The sequence below is a fragment of the Tachyglossus aculeatus genome, chromosome X3, assembly GCF_015852505.1.
Source record: "Tachyglossus aculeatus isolate mTacAcu1 chromosome X3, mTacAcu1.pri, whole genome shotgun sequence".
Lineage (NCBI taxonomy): Eukaryota > Metazoa > Chordata > Mammalia > Monotremata > Tachyglossidae > Tachyglossus > Tachyglossus aculeatus.
This window is the reverse complement of record NC_052099.1, coordinates 10721728-10737535: the sequence shown is the minus strand read 5'-3', so window position 1 is coordinate 10737535 and position 15808 is coordinate 10721728. Positions and strand designations below refer to the sequence as shown.

The 15808-nt window shown below is 39.9% G+C and overlaps 1 protein-coding gene across 1 annotated transcript in view; it reads left to right on the top strand.

The window, feature by feature from the left end:
- The window catches only part of TMEM232 (transmembrane protein 232), a 99136-nt gene that overhangs the window by 16465 nt on the left and 66863 nt on the right, over positions 1-15808 (top strand). The window contains 4 exon segments of the mRNA XM_038770446.1: positions 484-641; positions 2118-2217; positions 4994-5127; positions 12332-12504. Coding sequence (XP_038626374.1) covers positions 484-641; positions 2118-2217; positions 4994-5127; positions 12332-12504 — 565 coding nt within the window.

The window sequence follows — 15808 nt, the reverse complement described above, 5'->3', positions numbered from 1 at the left end:
TGGTTGAAAGACAGGCTTTTATGCAGGTGACGATAATGAACCTCAACCGATTTGAGAGTTGTCTTGTATGGACGTTGTCAGAGGGATCTATTTTCACTATTTCAGCCCAATGAGAATGTTGTGAAATGTAGAGGGAAAAGCTGAATGCTAAGCAACTGGGATAGCAGAACTTATATGATTGTATCACCTGGGGATCTCTTGGCAGACACAGATATTTTGTGGGAAATGAACATAAGTTACAGCAGCTCGGCAAACTAGTACCAAAACCTTACCAGTCCACAAAATGCTTTCAACCAGCCTATCCACCCCAAAGGAACATATAATTATAAAATAAATTCTTGTTCTTTAAAGTTCACTCAGCATTTATTACACTTTGGGGGGTGTGAGCAAATGACATTTCTAAGACTGATTACTGTGTAAAATACAATATACTAGGATATTCTAGAATCTGAGTGTTTGCTTTATTTTTTTTAATACTTCCAGAAGCTCTCGATATCCTTTACCTTTCTTTGGACCATGCTTACTTGAATCCAGAGCACATCCCAGCATTGTTTTTCATTGGTGAATCTGTTCTGTTTGGCATCTGCTGTAAAGAAGCCAGGAAGAAGTACTTGTATTCCGGTGAAATAAAACTGATAAAGGTACAATACTTTTAATTATTTCCAAAAGACTCTTTATTGTTTTATGTGTGTAGGTAACCACGTTCCACTGATTTTAGGACCTGAAGAAGCTATTTTCTTTTAGATTGGAATTTTGTTTTCTCTATTCAATCTCATTAGTTTTCTCTAAATCACAGCTATATTGTAGTGTCCAAATGGAGAGTGGAGAATGTAGCTTCCTAACCTATTTCTAAAATATTGCTTTGTGACATAATTTAAAATATGTACTGAATCTTTCCAAAGATTAGCTTCCTCAAACCATGTCATCTTAACATAAATAATTAATCACTTAATGGTATTTACTGAGCGCATACCGTGTACAGAGCATTGGACTAGGCACTTGGAGAATGCACTAGAGAGGTGGACACAGTCCCTTCCCTGAAGGGGTGTACAAATCAAGAGGGGGAGACAGACACTAAAACTATGTGTATATTTTTAGTGGTATCCATTAAGCACTTAATCCCAACTCTATCACTTGTCTGCTGTGTGACACTTAACCTTCTCTGTCCCTCATCTACAAAATGTTCTATTTAGATTGAGAGGCCCTGTGGGACCTGATTATCTTCTATCTACCTCAGTATTTAGTTCAGTGCATGACGCATAGTAAGTGCTTAATAATAACGATAGTATTTGTTAAGCATTAGTATGTACCAGGCACTGAACTAAGCACTGGGGTGGATATAAGCAAATGGAATTGGACACAGTCCCTGTCCTACGTAGGGCTTCCAGTCTCAATCCCCATTTTCCAGATGATTAAGTAACAGGCCCAGAGAAGTTAAGTGACTTGTCCAGGGTTACACAACAGACAAGTGGCAGAGCTAGGATTAGAGTCCAGGTCCTTCTGACTCCCAGGCATGTGCTCTATCCACTAGACCATGCTGCTGCTTCTATCCTGAGCCAACAATGGTGGCTGAATGAGGCAGGTGATAACTGGTTAGGACCTTATTCCCCCAGGGGTCAAGTGTGAGTCAGGATCTTTCTTGGAACTTGGGGACTCTGGGCAAGGGGATATAAGAGAATGAGTCCAGATTGGGTGGATTGTTGCAAATGGTCCATGGAGAAGAGGAAGGTACTGTTCCAAAAATAAATTAATGGCTGTGATTGCATGTTTTTCTAATCCTCTAGACTGTAAGCTCCTTGTGGGCTGGGAACATGTCTACCAACTCTGTTGGATTGTACTCTCCCAAGCGCTTAGTATAGTGCTCTGCCCAACAGTAAGCGCTCAATAAACACTGTAGATTGATGGGCGTCTGGTTCAGAGGCATCTGGACATGCATTTCAGTATTCCCGACGTATTTAAGTGAATGAGGAAGCCCGCACTCTCAGTTGTATTTTAAATAGTACTGTATTTTTGTTGTCAAGATATGGTTCACTTGATACAATAGTAGTCATTAGTGAATTCTCTAATTTTACAAATTTTAGTGTCATGTTGTAAAATTTCCCCCTTTTTCTTTATAGATTGGTTTCTTGACCTTTTTACGACTGTTTATCTATCACCTGTATGGTGTGCTGGAAGGTTTCAATGAACATAAACTTCGGCTTCATTCATTTTTAAGAGGTACAGTAGCTTTTATTTTCCAAACTAAAAAGATACCTATTTTATTTTGTAGATCCTTATTTTAGATACCTTATTACCTTATTACCTTATTGTAGATACCTTATTTTATTTTGTAAGTGATTTATTATGAGAAATATAGAACATTTCATTACAGTATTTCCAAATAAGCCAATAATATAAGCAGATGGATTATTTTACCAAAGGACAGGCAGGGAGTGTGACTATCAACTCTGTTACACTGTACTCCCTCAAGCACTTAGTACATTGCTTTGCACTCAGTAAGTGCTCAATAAATACAACTGATTAACATATACCATTAAAAAAAACTGAAGCAGGAAGATATGGTTTGTAGACTGTGAGCCCGCTGTTGGGTAGGGACCGTCTCTATATGTTGCCAACTTGTACTGCCCAAGCGCTTAGTACAGTGCTCTGCACACAGTAAGCGCTCAATAAATATGATTGATTGACTGCTTGACAGACATTAATTCTAGTAGGGCAAAGAAATCTCTTGAAGAGGAGGCTACTAGTTTTATCATCCAAATGATATCAGATTTGATCTCACTGGGCAGAAAAACACACTACTTAGTATTAGTTAATTGTGTACAGTCAAAGGTTAGTACTTGATATGTAAGGGAATAAAGTCTGACCAATTTTGAGGCCATGAAATGGCATGATTTTAATAATTTATTAGGATGTAGAGTGAAGATAGTTTTCTGTACGCTGTAATTTTAAATGAGAAAATATATGCTGGAGTTGTCCTGACATTAATGTCGACATCTACCTTACATGATTAAGTATACTGGCACATTAACAATGGATATATTATTATTATATTTTTCATTTGAACAGGATAGTACACTGTATGGAGTAAATGCTATCGCAGTCTTGCTGTTCTCATTGGTTGTCGTGGTCACAAGTAGTATACAAAATGAAGAACCCAAGAGCTGCTTATTATAACTTTTTTTGAAGTTAATAACCATATTCCCCTGATAAATTCTGATTTTCCAAACCCAATCCACTCTAGAGTGTGAGCCCCATGTGGGACCTGGACTGTGTCCAACCTGATTAACTTGTATCTATTCCAGTGTTAGAACAGTGCTTGGCACACAGTAAGCACTTAAGTACCATAATAATTATTCTTCTTCTTATCATTATTAAGGTCACCCAGTAGTCACCCTTTTCTTTCAGCCACCAGTTCCTTTTGGGTAGGGAGCATGTCTACTTATTATTATTATTATTATTATTATCATTGTATTTAAATTGAAATCCCACTCCACTCTGACAAACCATATCTTCCAGTTTTTTTAATGGTATATGTTAATCAATTATATTTATTGAGCACTTACTGAGTGCAGAGCAATGTACTAAGTGCTTGAGGGAGTACAGTGTAACAGAGTTGATAGTCACACTCCCTGCCAACAACCATGTTAAGCGCTTACTATGTGCCAGGCACTGTCCTAAGCGCTGGGGTAGATTACAAGCAAAATCAGGTTGGACACAGTCCATGTCCCACTTGGGGCTCACAGTCTTAATCCCCGTTTAACAGATGAAGTAACTGAGGCATAGAGAAATTAAGTGATCTGCCTAAGGTCACACAGCAGGCAAGTGGCAGAATGGAATTAGAACCCAGGGCCTTGTGATTCCTAGGTCCGTGCTCTATTCACCAAGCCATGCTGCTTCTCACCTCATCTCTGAAACATTCCTGACTTGCTCCACCTGTTACTAATTACTCCCATCAATCCTGTGACCTGCCCATCCTTTACTTCCCCACCTGTTTTAATCATTTATTTAGCTTTCTATCTACTCATCAGCTTTGGCTAGATAGGTTTAGTCCCTGTCTTTTCTATCCATATTTGTTAGTGATTGTTTTTCTGCATTTACTAAAAGCTTCTCAAGGACAGGAAACTCTTTCTTTACAGTCCCTGAGGCATGATCTTCTATTTCCCCTGAAACCTCCCACAATGACTACTTTCATTCAGTCATATTTATTGAGCACTTACTGTGTGCAAAGCACTGTACTAAGCACTTGGGAGAGTACAATATAACCAACAGTCACATTCCCTGCACAATAAATGTTCAATAAATGTTGAATATTTGCTTGGCTGGCTGAGCAAATATCCTGATAAATGAGACACTTATCTGGGCAGTCTCTCAAATCTACACTTTAATTTATTCTTGTAGACTTAACTTGAGAGAACAAAAGTTATTCATTTTTTGACTTGAATTTAAAAAGACCAGATCATATCCTCTCAGTGACACATTGTGCTTCAAGAGTAGACTCAATCGTCAGTTGCAGGGCAGATGTTAATGTATTGGATTCAGACCAGAATACTTATAAACACTATTTAATTCTGATATTTTGGAAAAAACCCACCACCAGTGTATGGTGTGTTTAAAAAATGTGTGCCTTTTATGTTAATAGAGTTGAATTTCTGAGTGTCTATTATGAACAGAGTGTTTATATTTTGATTTATTATCAGCCTGGAGCCGCCAAGCATTGTTGAGCAGTAACTACCTTTAACTGAGCTTTCAGCCATCATGCAATAGCTGTTTGGCTTCTGAAATATATAAACTCTTATCTCTGAATTATTCACATTGTATTCTTCTGTTCTTCCACAAGGGGTCATACGTAACATTTATAAAGCTTGAACTGAAGAAAACTTGTTCCTTGGTTCCCATTTCTAAGAATCAAACTTAATGTACAATATTGAATAAAAGGTGTACAATGTAAAATGATCACTGTAATTTTTATAAAAGTGTTTTTTTAATCTAATAGAACTTATTCATCAAGAAGATACTTACTATGTCTACCCAGACATCCTTTTCATTCTGCATTTTATGCAGAAGGCCGGAGAAGCCATATGTAACATGGACCTGTGTTCTGAAACCTATTCAAGCGCTCTTGGCCTGGTAGGTAATATAATCAACCGATGTATGATGCATTAAATAGGATTATTATGATTAAATAAGCATGTTTGGCCATTCAATAAGAACTATTAAAAGATGAATTTAGCTGGACAAATTGCTAGTGGTAATGAGAGAAGATAAACAGTATGAACACTAATTTATAGCCTGCGATAGAAAAATAGTTTTTGCAACCCAAGCTGGATTTATTAAACAAACACATGCTTGTATTTTAGATTTTTCAGATCATCTAATTAGTAGGACGTTCTAGTAGCCTAATTCATAGTATCTTGGTTACGGTGGTGCCAAAATTTCATTATAGTAATGCATTGTTCCATTAGCATCTGATTTTCAGGGATTATTAATATTACTATTATTATTATTATTTTGGTGTGAAAATTAATTTTAGATTGATCCTGAGAAAATTAACCAGGCTATAACTAGAACAACCTTTCAGAATAAGAAAGTTAGGGTAGAGCAAAGGAGATGCACAAAATATATTGCTACTCACTCAATCAATCAATCAATCATATTTATTGAGCACTTACTGTGTGCAGAGCACTGTACTAAGCACTTGGGAAGTACAAGTTGGCAACATATAGAGATGGTCCCTACCCAACAGTGGGCTCACAGTCTAGAAGGGGGAGACAGAGAACAAAACAAAACATAGTAACAAAATAAAATAAATAGAATAGATATGTACAAGTAAAATAAATAGAGTAATAAATATGTACAAACATATATACAGGTGCTGTGGGGAAGGGAAGGAGGTAAGGCGGGGGGATGGAGAGGGGGCTCAGTCTGGGAGGGCCTCCTTTAGGACGTGAGCTCTCAGTAGGGCCTTGAAGGGAGGAAGAGAGCTGGCTTGGCAGATGTGGGGAGGGAGGGCATTCCAGGCCAGGGGGATGACGTGGGCCGGGGGTCGACGGCAGGACAGGCGAGAACGAGGCACGGTGAGGAGATTAGCGGCAGAGGAGCGGAGGGTGCAGGTTGGGCTGTAGAAGGAGAGAAGGGAGGTGAGGTAGGAGGGCGCGAGGTGATGGAGAGCCTTGAAGCCGAGGGTGAGGAGTTTCTGCCTGATGCGTAGGTTGATTGATAGCCACTGGAGATTTTTGAGGAGGGGAGTAACATGCCCAGAGCGGTTCTGGACAAAGACAATCCGGGCAGCGGCGTGAAGTATGGATTGAAGTGGGGAGAGACAAGAGGATGGGATATCGGAGAGGAGGCTGATACAGTAGTCCAGACGGGATAGGATGAGAGCTCATTCTCTCAATGCCTAAAATTAATTCCTGGTAATAAATTAGACACTTTGGGAGTTAGACATTGGTTAATACCTTGCTGCAATTTTTGGACAATGTAGGTTGCTGTGCACCAGTGACCCCCTAGTGGGTTGAAAGGGTTAATGTTGCTCCCAAAGCATTGAAGGATAATAATAATATTTGTGGTACTTAAGTGCTTACTATGCACCAGGCACAGTATTAAGCACTGGGGTGGATACAAGCAAATTGGGTTGGACACAGTCCCTGTCCCACGTGGGGCTCACAATTTCAATCCCCATTTTCCATATGAGGTAACTGAGGCCCAAAGAAGTGAAGTGACTTGCCCAAGGTTACACAGCAGACAAATGGCAGAGCTGGGATTAGAACGCAAGACCTTCTGACTCCCAAGACCATGCTCTATCCACTATGCCCACCAGGTATCACTTAGGCTCGGGATTTTAGATCCTGGGAATATTAGACTCAATGTTATTTCTTTAAGGATAAAGTAGTAAGGGTCACCTGTATGTTAATTTAAGCATCACCTTTTTTTAATGGCATTTGTTAGACGTTTACTATATGTCAGCCACTGTACTAAGCACTGGGGTCGATAGAAGCTAATCAGGTTGGATACAGTCCATGTCCCACTTCGGGCTCACAGTCTTAATCCCCATTTTACAGAGGAGGTAACTGAGGCACAGAGAAGTTAAATGACTTGCCCGAGGTCACACAGCACACAGGTGGCAGAGCCAAATTAGAACCCAGGTCCTTCTGACTCCCAGGCCTGTGGTGTATCTGCTGGGCCATGATGCTTCACATATTAAGAACCATTGCATGGCAAGAACCATCTCATGGCTTAGTGGATAAGGCACGGGCCTGGAAGTTAGAAGTCATGGGTTGTAATTCCAGTTCCATTGCTTGTTTGTTGTATGACCTTGGGCTAGTCACTTCACTTCTCTAGGCCTCAGTTACCTCATCTGGTAAATGGGGATTGAGTCTGTGAGCCCCACGTGGGACAGGGACTGTGTCCAACCCAATATGCTTGTATCCACCCCAGTGCTTAGTATAGTGCCTGGCACATAGTAAGTGCTTAACAAATACCACAGTTATTATCATTATTATATATGTCATGGTTTTGTTTTTATGTTTTATATCTAAAAATTATATGACTCGAGTTATTAATTCTTGAGGGAAATGCTTACTATTTTAATATTTAAATAATTATCTAAATTATTCATATTGTTAGTCTGGTGTATTTCAGGTATAGCTTTTAAACAGAAAACTGAAAAAAATTGAATACTGAAGTTTTAAAATAAGGTACTGAGTATGTGTGATTTTTGCACAGATTTTCATGTGGTGTTTTGAGTCAGGTATTAGAGCACATGTATCGATACTCGATACTCAAGAGGCATGTATCATGCACAGATAAAGAATTAAAAACCCTCCTAATTATATGTATACCTATGAGCTATGATGCTTCAAAAGAGCTACTAAAGTCACTAAAGTAAATAATGCTTTTGTCCCTTTTTTGTTTGTCTGTTTCATAATTTCATACTTTACTTGCAAGATCAGATGGCCCTATGGGAATTTGGGTCCTTTATCATTCCTAATTTGAATTAGTAAAAACTCTGATTTGCTAGCCCACAGTAGAATGATTTTTAAAAGGAAGTGTAGCAATCATTAAATAATAACAATTAGAAAAACTACTAAGAATCTAAGGAAAACATGTCACCTTTAGCGCATTTACCTTCAAAGGCCTAAGTCTTAAATAGGTTCTAAATCTGGCTCCGCCACTTATCTGCTGTGTGACCTTGAGCAAATCACTTAACTTCTCTGTGCCCGTTACCTCATTTGTAAAATCAGTCAATCAGTGGTATTTATTGAGCACTTACTGTGGGCAAAGCACTGTTCTAAGCTCAGTACAACAGAATTAGTAGACATGTTCCCTGCCCATAAGGAGCTTACCATCTAGAGGGAGAGGCAGACACTAATATGAGTAAAAGAAAGAAGCCACAGAATTGCAGTCAGTTTATTAAATTGGGATTAAGACTCTGAGTCTAATGGGTGATGCACCGATTAGCTTGTATCTACCCCAGCACTTAGTATGGTGCCTTGCACATAGTAAGTGCTTAACAAATACCATAAAAAAGTCTAAAAATTCCAGAAGGCCTCCGACTACCATTTTTATCCTTGCCCCACTGTGATGGTGGCCCAGTGGTGGAAATGGTGATTCCAGTGTGTCTTTATTAAATCATTCATTCAGTGGTATTTATTGAGTACTTACTGTGTGCGGAGCACTGCACAAAGCACTTGGGAGAGTTCAAAATAACAATAAGCAGTCACATTCCCCACCCACAACGAGTTTACAGTCTAGAGGGGAATTCTTGAGAGCAGAAGGGCTTGCGCTCTGGTAATGGAGGAGCCAGGAAACTCTGGTCTCCTACTGGTCCTTACCCGACTGTGGACAGAGCAGGAGAGCGCTTGTACAAGCATTCGCGTGTTTTCTTGGCTGTGTGCTTCTAGGAACAATGATCTCCATAGAGTAATTGTTGAATGACAGCATTGTGGGTAGGAAATGTGTCTGTTTATTGTTATTTTGAACTCTCCCAAGCGCTTAGTACAGTGCTCTGCATGCTGTAAGTGCTCAGTAAATACGATTGAATGAGTGAATGGGATTTAGGAAAATGCTCAAGTCTGAACTAAGTTTCCCAGGATTGTGGAAGTGTGTGCTAACACCTGCAAGTAGGACTCTTGGGGTTTTTTTACTTTTTTTTTTTTTAAATGGCATTTGTTAAGTGCTTATAATGTGCCAGGCTGGGATAGAGATACAAGTTAATCAGGTAGGACCCAGTCCCTGTCCCAAATAGCATTCCCAGTCCTAATCCTAATTTTCCAGATGAGCTAAATGAAGTCCAGAGAAGTGAAATGATTTAGCTGCCTTTGACTCTAAGGACAACTCTTACTGGAAACATGATCTAACCTTGGTTTTGCTGGCACAGTTCTCTCCTGTTTCCCTTCTCACCTGTCTGGCTAATTGTTCCTCAAAGCTCTATTCTTGGTCCTCGTCGCTACGTAATTTACGCTCATTTCTCTGGGGAGCTCATCCACTCCCAGAATTTCAGCTACCACCTCCGTGCAGATGAATCCCAGAATCTACCTCCCTAGCTCCACATTCTCTCCTCTGCATTCTAGCATTTCTTCTTGCTTTCAAGACATCTCTACATGGGTATCTTACTGGCATTTCATTCTTCATTTTCCCTCCAAATCATCACTGACACCACCATCCTCCCAGTCCGCGATTGCGCTGGTGTTATCTTTGACTCCTCCCTCTTTCAACTCCCATTTTCAGTCTGCCACCAAAGCCTGTCAGCTTTTTTCTTTCACATTTCTAGCATATCCCAGCTTCTAGTAACTCTGTTGTATTGCACTCTCTGAAGTGTTTAGTACAGTGCTCTGCACAAGGTCATGGGTTCTAATCCCGGGTCCCCCACATGTCTGCTGTGGGACGTTGGGCAAGTCACTTAACTTCTCTGAGCCTCAGTTACCTTATCTTTAAAATGGGGATTAAGACTGTGAGCCCCGTGTGGGACAACGTGATCACCTTGTATCTCCCAGCGCTTAGAACAGTGCTTTGCACATAGTAAGCACTTAACAAATGCCATCATCATTACTATTATTATTATTATAAATATCATTGATTGATGAGAAGCAGTGTGGATTAGTGGATAGAGCATGGGCCTGGGAGTCAGAAGGACCTGGCTTCTAACCCCGGCTCTGCCATGTATCTTCTCTTGTGACCTTGGACAAGTCACTTCACTTCTCTGAGCCTCAGTTACATCATTTGTAAAGTGGGGTTCCATATGTGAGTGTGAGTCCCATATGGGACAGGGACTGTGTCCAACCTGATTAACTTGTATCTCCCCCAGTGCTTAGAACAGTGCTTAACAAGTACCATTATTATTATTATTACTACTATTAATTGACTACTGCATCAGCTTCCTGGTCTCTCTGTCTCCAATCTCTCCCTTCTCCAGTCCATATTTCCCTTTGCTGCTGCCACTTTTAAAAAATCTCATTCTACATACATCTCTCAGCTCCTTAAAAACCTTCTATAGTTACCTGTGCCTCTCCAGGTGAAACTGAAACTCTTGACCATTGGTTGAGAGCAATCCCATATGGACTGTAACCTCCTGTGGGCAGGGATTGCTCTGTTATATTGTGCTTTCCCAGGCTCTCGCAGTGCTCGCTTCACAGTATGTGCTCAATAAATAAACGATTGATTGATTTCAATTAGCTCTCTTCTTCCTACTCTCTCCCTCCTACTTATCCACTCTCTTGTCACGTTACACTCCAGCTCACACTCCTCTCAAACTGACTTGTTTCTGTTTTTCCTATGCTGACCTTTTTCTCATGCCCTCCCTCATACCTAGAACTCTTTCTACCCATCCTTAAAATCCAACAGACCACTAGTCTCTCTTATCAAAAGGCCTCCTGAAATCACATCTCCTCCAGGAGGCCTTCCTTGATCAATTTGAATTCTCCCCTGGTTTTGCCCCATCAATCACCCCTGGCACTTCCATCCTAAGCACTTAGGTACTTAATAATAATAATAATGAAATTTGTTAATCGCTTACTATGTGCCAAGCACTGTTCTAAGCACTGGATCTCACATACCCTGTTTTACTTAAGCCCTAACTTGTGTGCAGATTGCCTTATTTTTACTGCTTTTTGTAATTCATCAATTGATTGTATTCATTGAGTGCTTACGCTGTGCAGATTGTAAATTATTGAAGGCCAGTGACCATGTCAATCAATCAGTGGTATTTATTGAGTTATACGTATGTGCAATGCACTGTACTAAGTGCTTGGAAGAATCCAATGCAAGAGAATTAGCAAGGTACATTTCCTGCCCAAAGCGATGTCTACTAATGATATTTTACTCTCCCAATTTCTTAGTATAGTGCTCAGTGTACAGTAGGTGCTCAATACATAGTATTGACTGATAATAGAATCTATGTAGCCTTGGCATTTAACTATTACTATATTACCATTTTATCATTTCTTCTAAAATAATTTCAGAATGTTTTCAAAGCGGTGCTTATGAATGGACATCCAGCTGTCTGTAATAGATATTTGATGACATTTTTATTTAATTCCTTTAATGTTCATCCATCTGTTTAGAGCATGTTAATTTCAAAAAGAAAAATCTAAAAGATATCAACTGAAAATTGATTTTTATAATTAAATACAGTTTTCAAATATCTTTTAAACTGTGTTTACAAATCTCTGAATGTGTCATTGATTCTCAATCTGAAGTACACTACTAGTATGTAGTGTTTCTGTGCCAATACTGTGGAATAATGGAAAGAGTGTGGACCTGGGAGTTAGAGGACCTGTGTTCTGCCAATTGCTTGTTGTGTGACCTTGGGCAAGTCATTTAACTTATTTGTGCCTCAGTTTCCTCAACTATAAAATGGGGATTAAATACCTTTTCTCTTTCCTACTGTGAGCCCCATTTGGGACAGGGTCTGTGTTCAACCTGATGAACTTATAATAATTATGGTATTTCTTAAGAGCTTACTATGTGTCAGACACTGTACTAAGAGCTGTATCTACCCCAGCACTTAGAAACAGTGCTGGACACATAGTAAGCGCTTAACGAAGATCTTCATCATCATCATCATAATCACAAAATAACAAATAAATTAAAATGATAAATCAGCTACTCTAGCTAAATTTTCCAGGGTAAACAAATTAAGGGTGAAAACATCCCTGTGAGACTAATGCTAGTTCTTGGTTGTGTTTGGGGGATTTTAGTAAAGAAAAGAGAATCCCTAAATTCATTTTGGTATATTTGTACACATGGTAATGTCTGCATTAGTGTGGATATGTTGGACAGAAAATACATTTACTTTTCCCTTAAGCTCATATTCTTGTCTTTTTTTTTTTTTCAGTCAAGCCCAAACTTCTTTCAGCATTTGATGTCTGATTACGGAGAACGGATTATTAACCACTTTCTCTGGAATTGCATTGTTGCTTGGGCTTGTGTGCATGACAACAGTCTTCAACTGGATGATGTGCTGAAACATGTCATCTTGTATAAAAATTATCTTCATCCAAAATACTGGTAAGGTTAATCCTACAAATTGGATGTAGTTCATGAAGCAAACTTTGTGTTTAAATGTTAAATAATCTTTATGCTTAAATGTTAATCGTGCCTTAGTTATGAAAATGATTTTTAACCTCAGATGCAGGGGCAATCACTGCAGTATTAGTTCACTTCATCAATAAATTGTTCATATTTTTTTTTCTCCAAGTGCATGTCTATATTTTGTCTTTCTTAAACTAATTTTGTTATTACTAGGAAGTTCAATCCAACATTCCACATCTTCTTGATTTTCCAAATAGTTAAACAGCAGTCTAAAAACAGTGTGGCCTATTGGAAAGATCATGGGCCTGGGTTCTAATCCCGGCTCTGCTATTTGCCTGCTGGGTGACCTTGGGCAAGTCAGTTAACTTCTCTGTGCCTCCATTTCATCATATGTAAAATGGTGATTCAATGCCTGCTCTCTTTGTGGGACAGGGACTGTGTCCGACTTATTTATCTTGTATCTACCCCAGCGATTAGTACAGTGCCTGCTAGTTGTTAATCAATCAATCAATCAATCGTATTTATTGAGCGCTTACTATGTGCAGAGCACTGTACTAAGCGCTTGGGAAGTACAAATTGGCAACATATAGAGACAGTCCCTACCCAACAGTGGGCTCGGGAACCGCCAGCCCCTGGCGAACAAAGCCTTGAGTGACACCCATAGGTACAGGGTTGGAGATAGAGGAAGAGCTGTCAAAAAGGCTGGGTGTGGTAGGAGGATAGCCATGAGAGAAATGCAGCAGAAAAATCAAGGTTGAGTTACCACTGATGTTGGTTGGCAGTCCACAGTAAGCACTCAATAAATACCACCCTATGAGTGAACTCCTAATCAACAGGGCATGGAGAAACAGTATGGCCTAGCGGAAAGAGAACAGGCCTGGGAGTCAGAGGACCTGGGTTTTAATCCTGGCTCTGCCAAATGCTTGCTGTGTGACCTTGGGCAAGTCATTTCACTTCTCCATACCTTGGTTTTCCTGTTCTCCCTCTTACTTGGACTGTGAGCCCCATATGGGACAGGGACTGTGTCCAACCTAATTCACTTATATCTACCCCAGAGCTTAGAACAGTGTTTGGCACATGGTAAGCGCTTAATAATAATTACAAATTCTATTAAAAAAATACGCCTGCAGACCTGAGGTGAAACTCTTGTTTGTGGGAGAACACTAATATTCTTAGAAAATGTGGCTCTGAAAGGAAATGACATCTCCGATTTCAAAGGTCCAGTTTTCAGAAAGAATTGCATTCCTAATACAAAAGCATCTTACGGGGAACTGGGTTTCCGTGGCCCTCCGTAAACTCGCTGTGGGCAGGGAATATGTCTGTTTATTGTTATATTGTACTCTCTCAAGTGCTTAGTATGGTGCTCGGCACACATTAAGCACTCAATAAATACGACTGAATGAGTAACTCCAAGGCGGAGGGGCGCTCTGGTACACATGGCTTAGTGGAAAGAGTACGGACTTGGGAATCAGAGGACTTGGGTTCTAATCTCGGCTCTGCCACTTGTCTGCTGTGTGACCTGGGCAAGCCACTTAACTTCTCTGCACCCCAGTTACCTCATCGGTGAAATGGGGATTAATAAATACCATTATTATTATTATTATTATTATTATGAGGGGAAGTGCAAGCCTAGTGTGATTCCTACCCCTGGGCAAAAAGTTCACTCTCTTTTTCATTCGATTGTATTTATTGAGGGCTGATTGTGTGCAAAGCTCCCCAGAACAGTAGCCACACTGGAGGTAAGACTGGGCAGGAAAGGTGTTCCTAGCAGTATAGGTAATGCTATTTATTGAGGCCTAACAGAGTGCAAAGACTGGACAGCAGAAGTACAGGATGTGTTCACTGCCCACTCCCCATTTTACATTCTTAATGGGGGAGGGACAAAGAAGTATCAAATATCCTTATCATTAATTCATTTGATTGTTCTTATTGAGCGCTTAACTGTGTGCAAAGCACTGTTTTAAGCGATGGGGAGAGTACAGTATAACAATAAACAGACATGTTCCCTGCCCACAGCAAGCTTACAATCTAGATTGCCAAGTGCTGAGGATGGGCATAAAGGACTGGGGTAGAAGGAAGATAATCTAGTTAGATAGAGTCCCTGTCCTAAACAAGAAGGAGAACAGGGATTGAATCCCCATTTTACAGATGAGGGAACCGAGGCACGGAGAAGTGAAGTGACTTGCCCAAGATCACCCCACAGGCAAGTAGCAGAGCTGGAATTAGAACTCACGTCCCCTGACTCCCAGGCTCCATGCTCTTTCCAATAGGCTATGCTACCTCTACACATGGAGCCTAAATGACCAAAAGGAACCTATATCTGTGCATAGTGTTAATTTCACCTCTACTGAAATTTGCTCTTTTTGGTTGGGGTTTTATTTTTTCCTCGCATCTGAACGGATTAATGGTTTCTGATGTGCTTTTTGGCAAAGGCATTTTCCTTTCTGGAAAATCTTATTCTCTCACCGATATTTATTGAAAAGAGAGTGTTCCTTTCACAGCATTATTTTGCCATTATTTCACTGACATTTCACTGACATCTATCTTTTTCAGTCCCTCTTTCAAGGAAAGTGCCCTAGGTGAGAGATGATTTTCCAGGTTGAGGAGGGAACAATGGAGATGAAGCTGTGGGGCTCACATGGTTGTGATTCACTACTCTTTTTGTTAATGGCCTCATTGGGAGCTCCATCATCTGCAGGGACAAGGAATAATTAAAGCACCAGAAAATGCAGTAGCCTGAGAAGATTTCAAACCTCACGTTTTGAAAAGTCATAAACTATGTCTTTCAAAGCATCACCTAATTTTTTTCTTCAATCGTGCAGTAAATAGGAAAATCTACATAAAGCTAGCAACCTCTTATTTCTTCCCAGGATTTGAAGTACTTTTTTTCCAAACAGAAAGCATTACAAGTCTTCATTGTATTCATAAGAGTGTGATTAGCTGAATAGGTAGAATTCTATAAAACTATGGCTTTCAGTAAAGCAGCTGAGCTCTTGCTACCTCTCTGCGACTACTGTTCCGTTCTATTCTTAGAACAAGAAGGTCTTTGTGGAATTTCTGACACCCAGCGATTCAATTAGAATTAGTAGCAAAGGTGTTTCAAAACTCAGTGGTACAAGGTTGTTGGCCACAGTAGTAGTTGATCCAGCTTAGTTTGTGGTACAGCAAGAAATGAGATTAATTTGACTGTGTTTATGGGCAGGTTGGAGTGGTCTGCTAAGAAAATTCCAGTGACCAAGTGCCCATTTGGGCCATAGTGAGGTTTTTTTATGGTAATCGT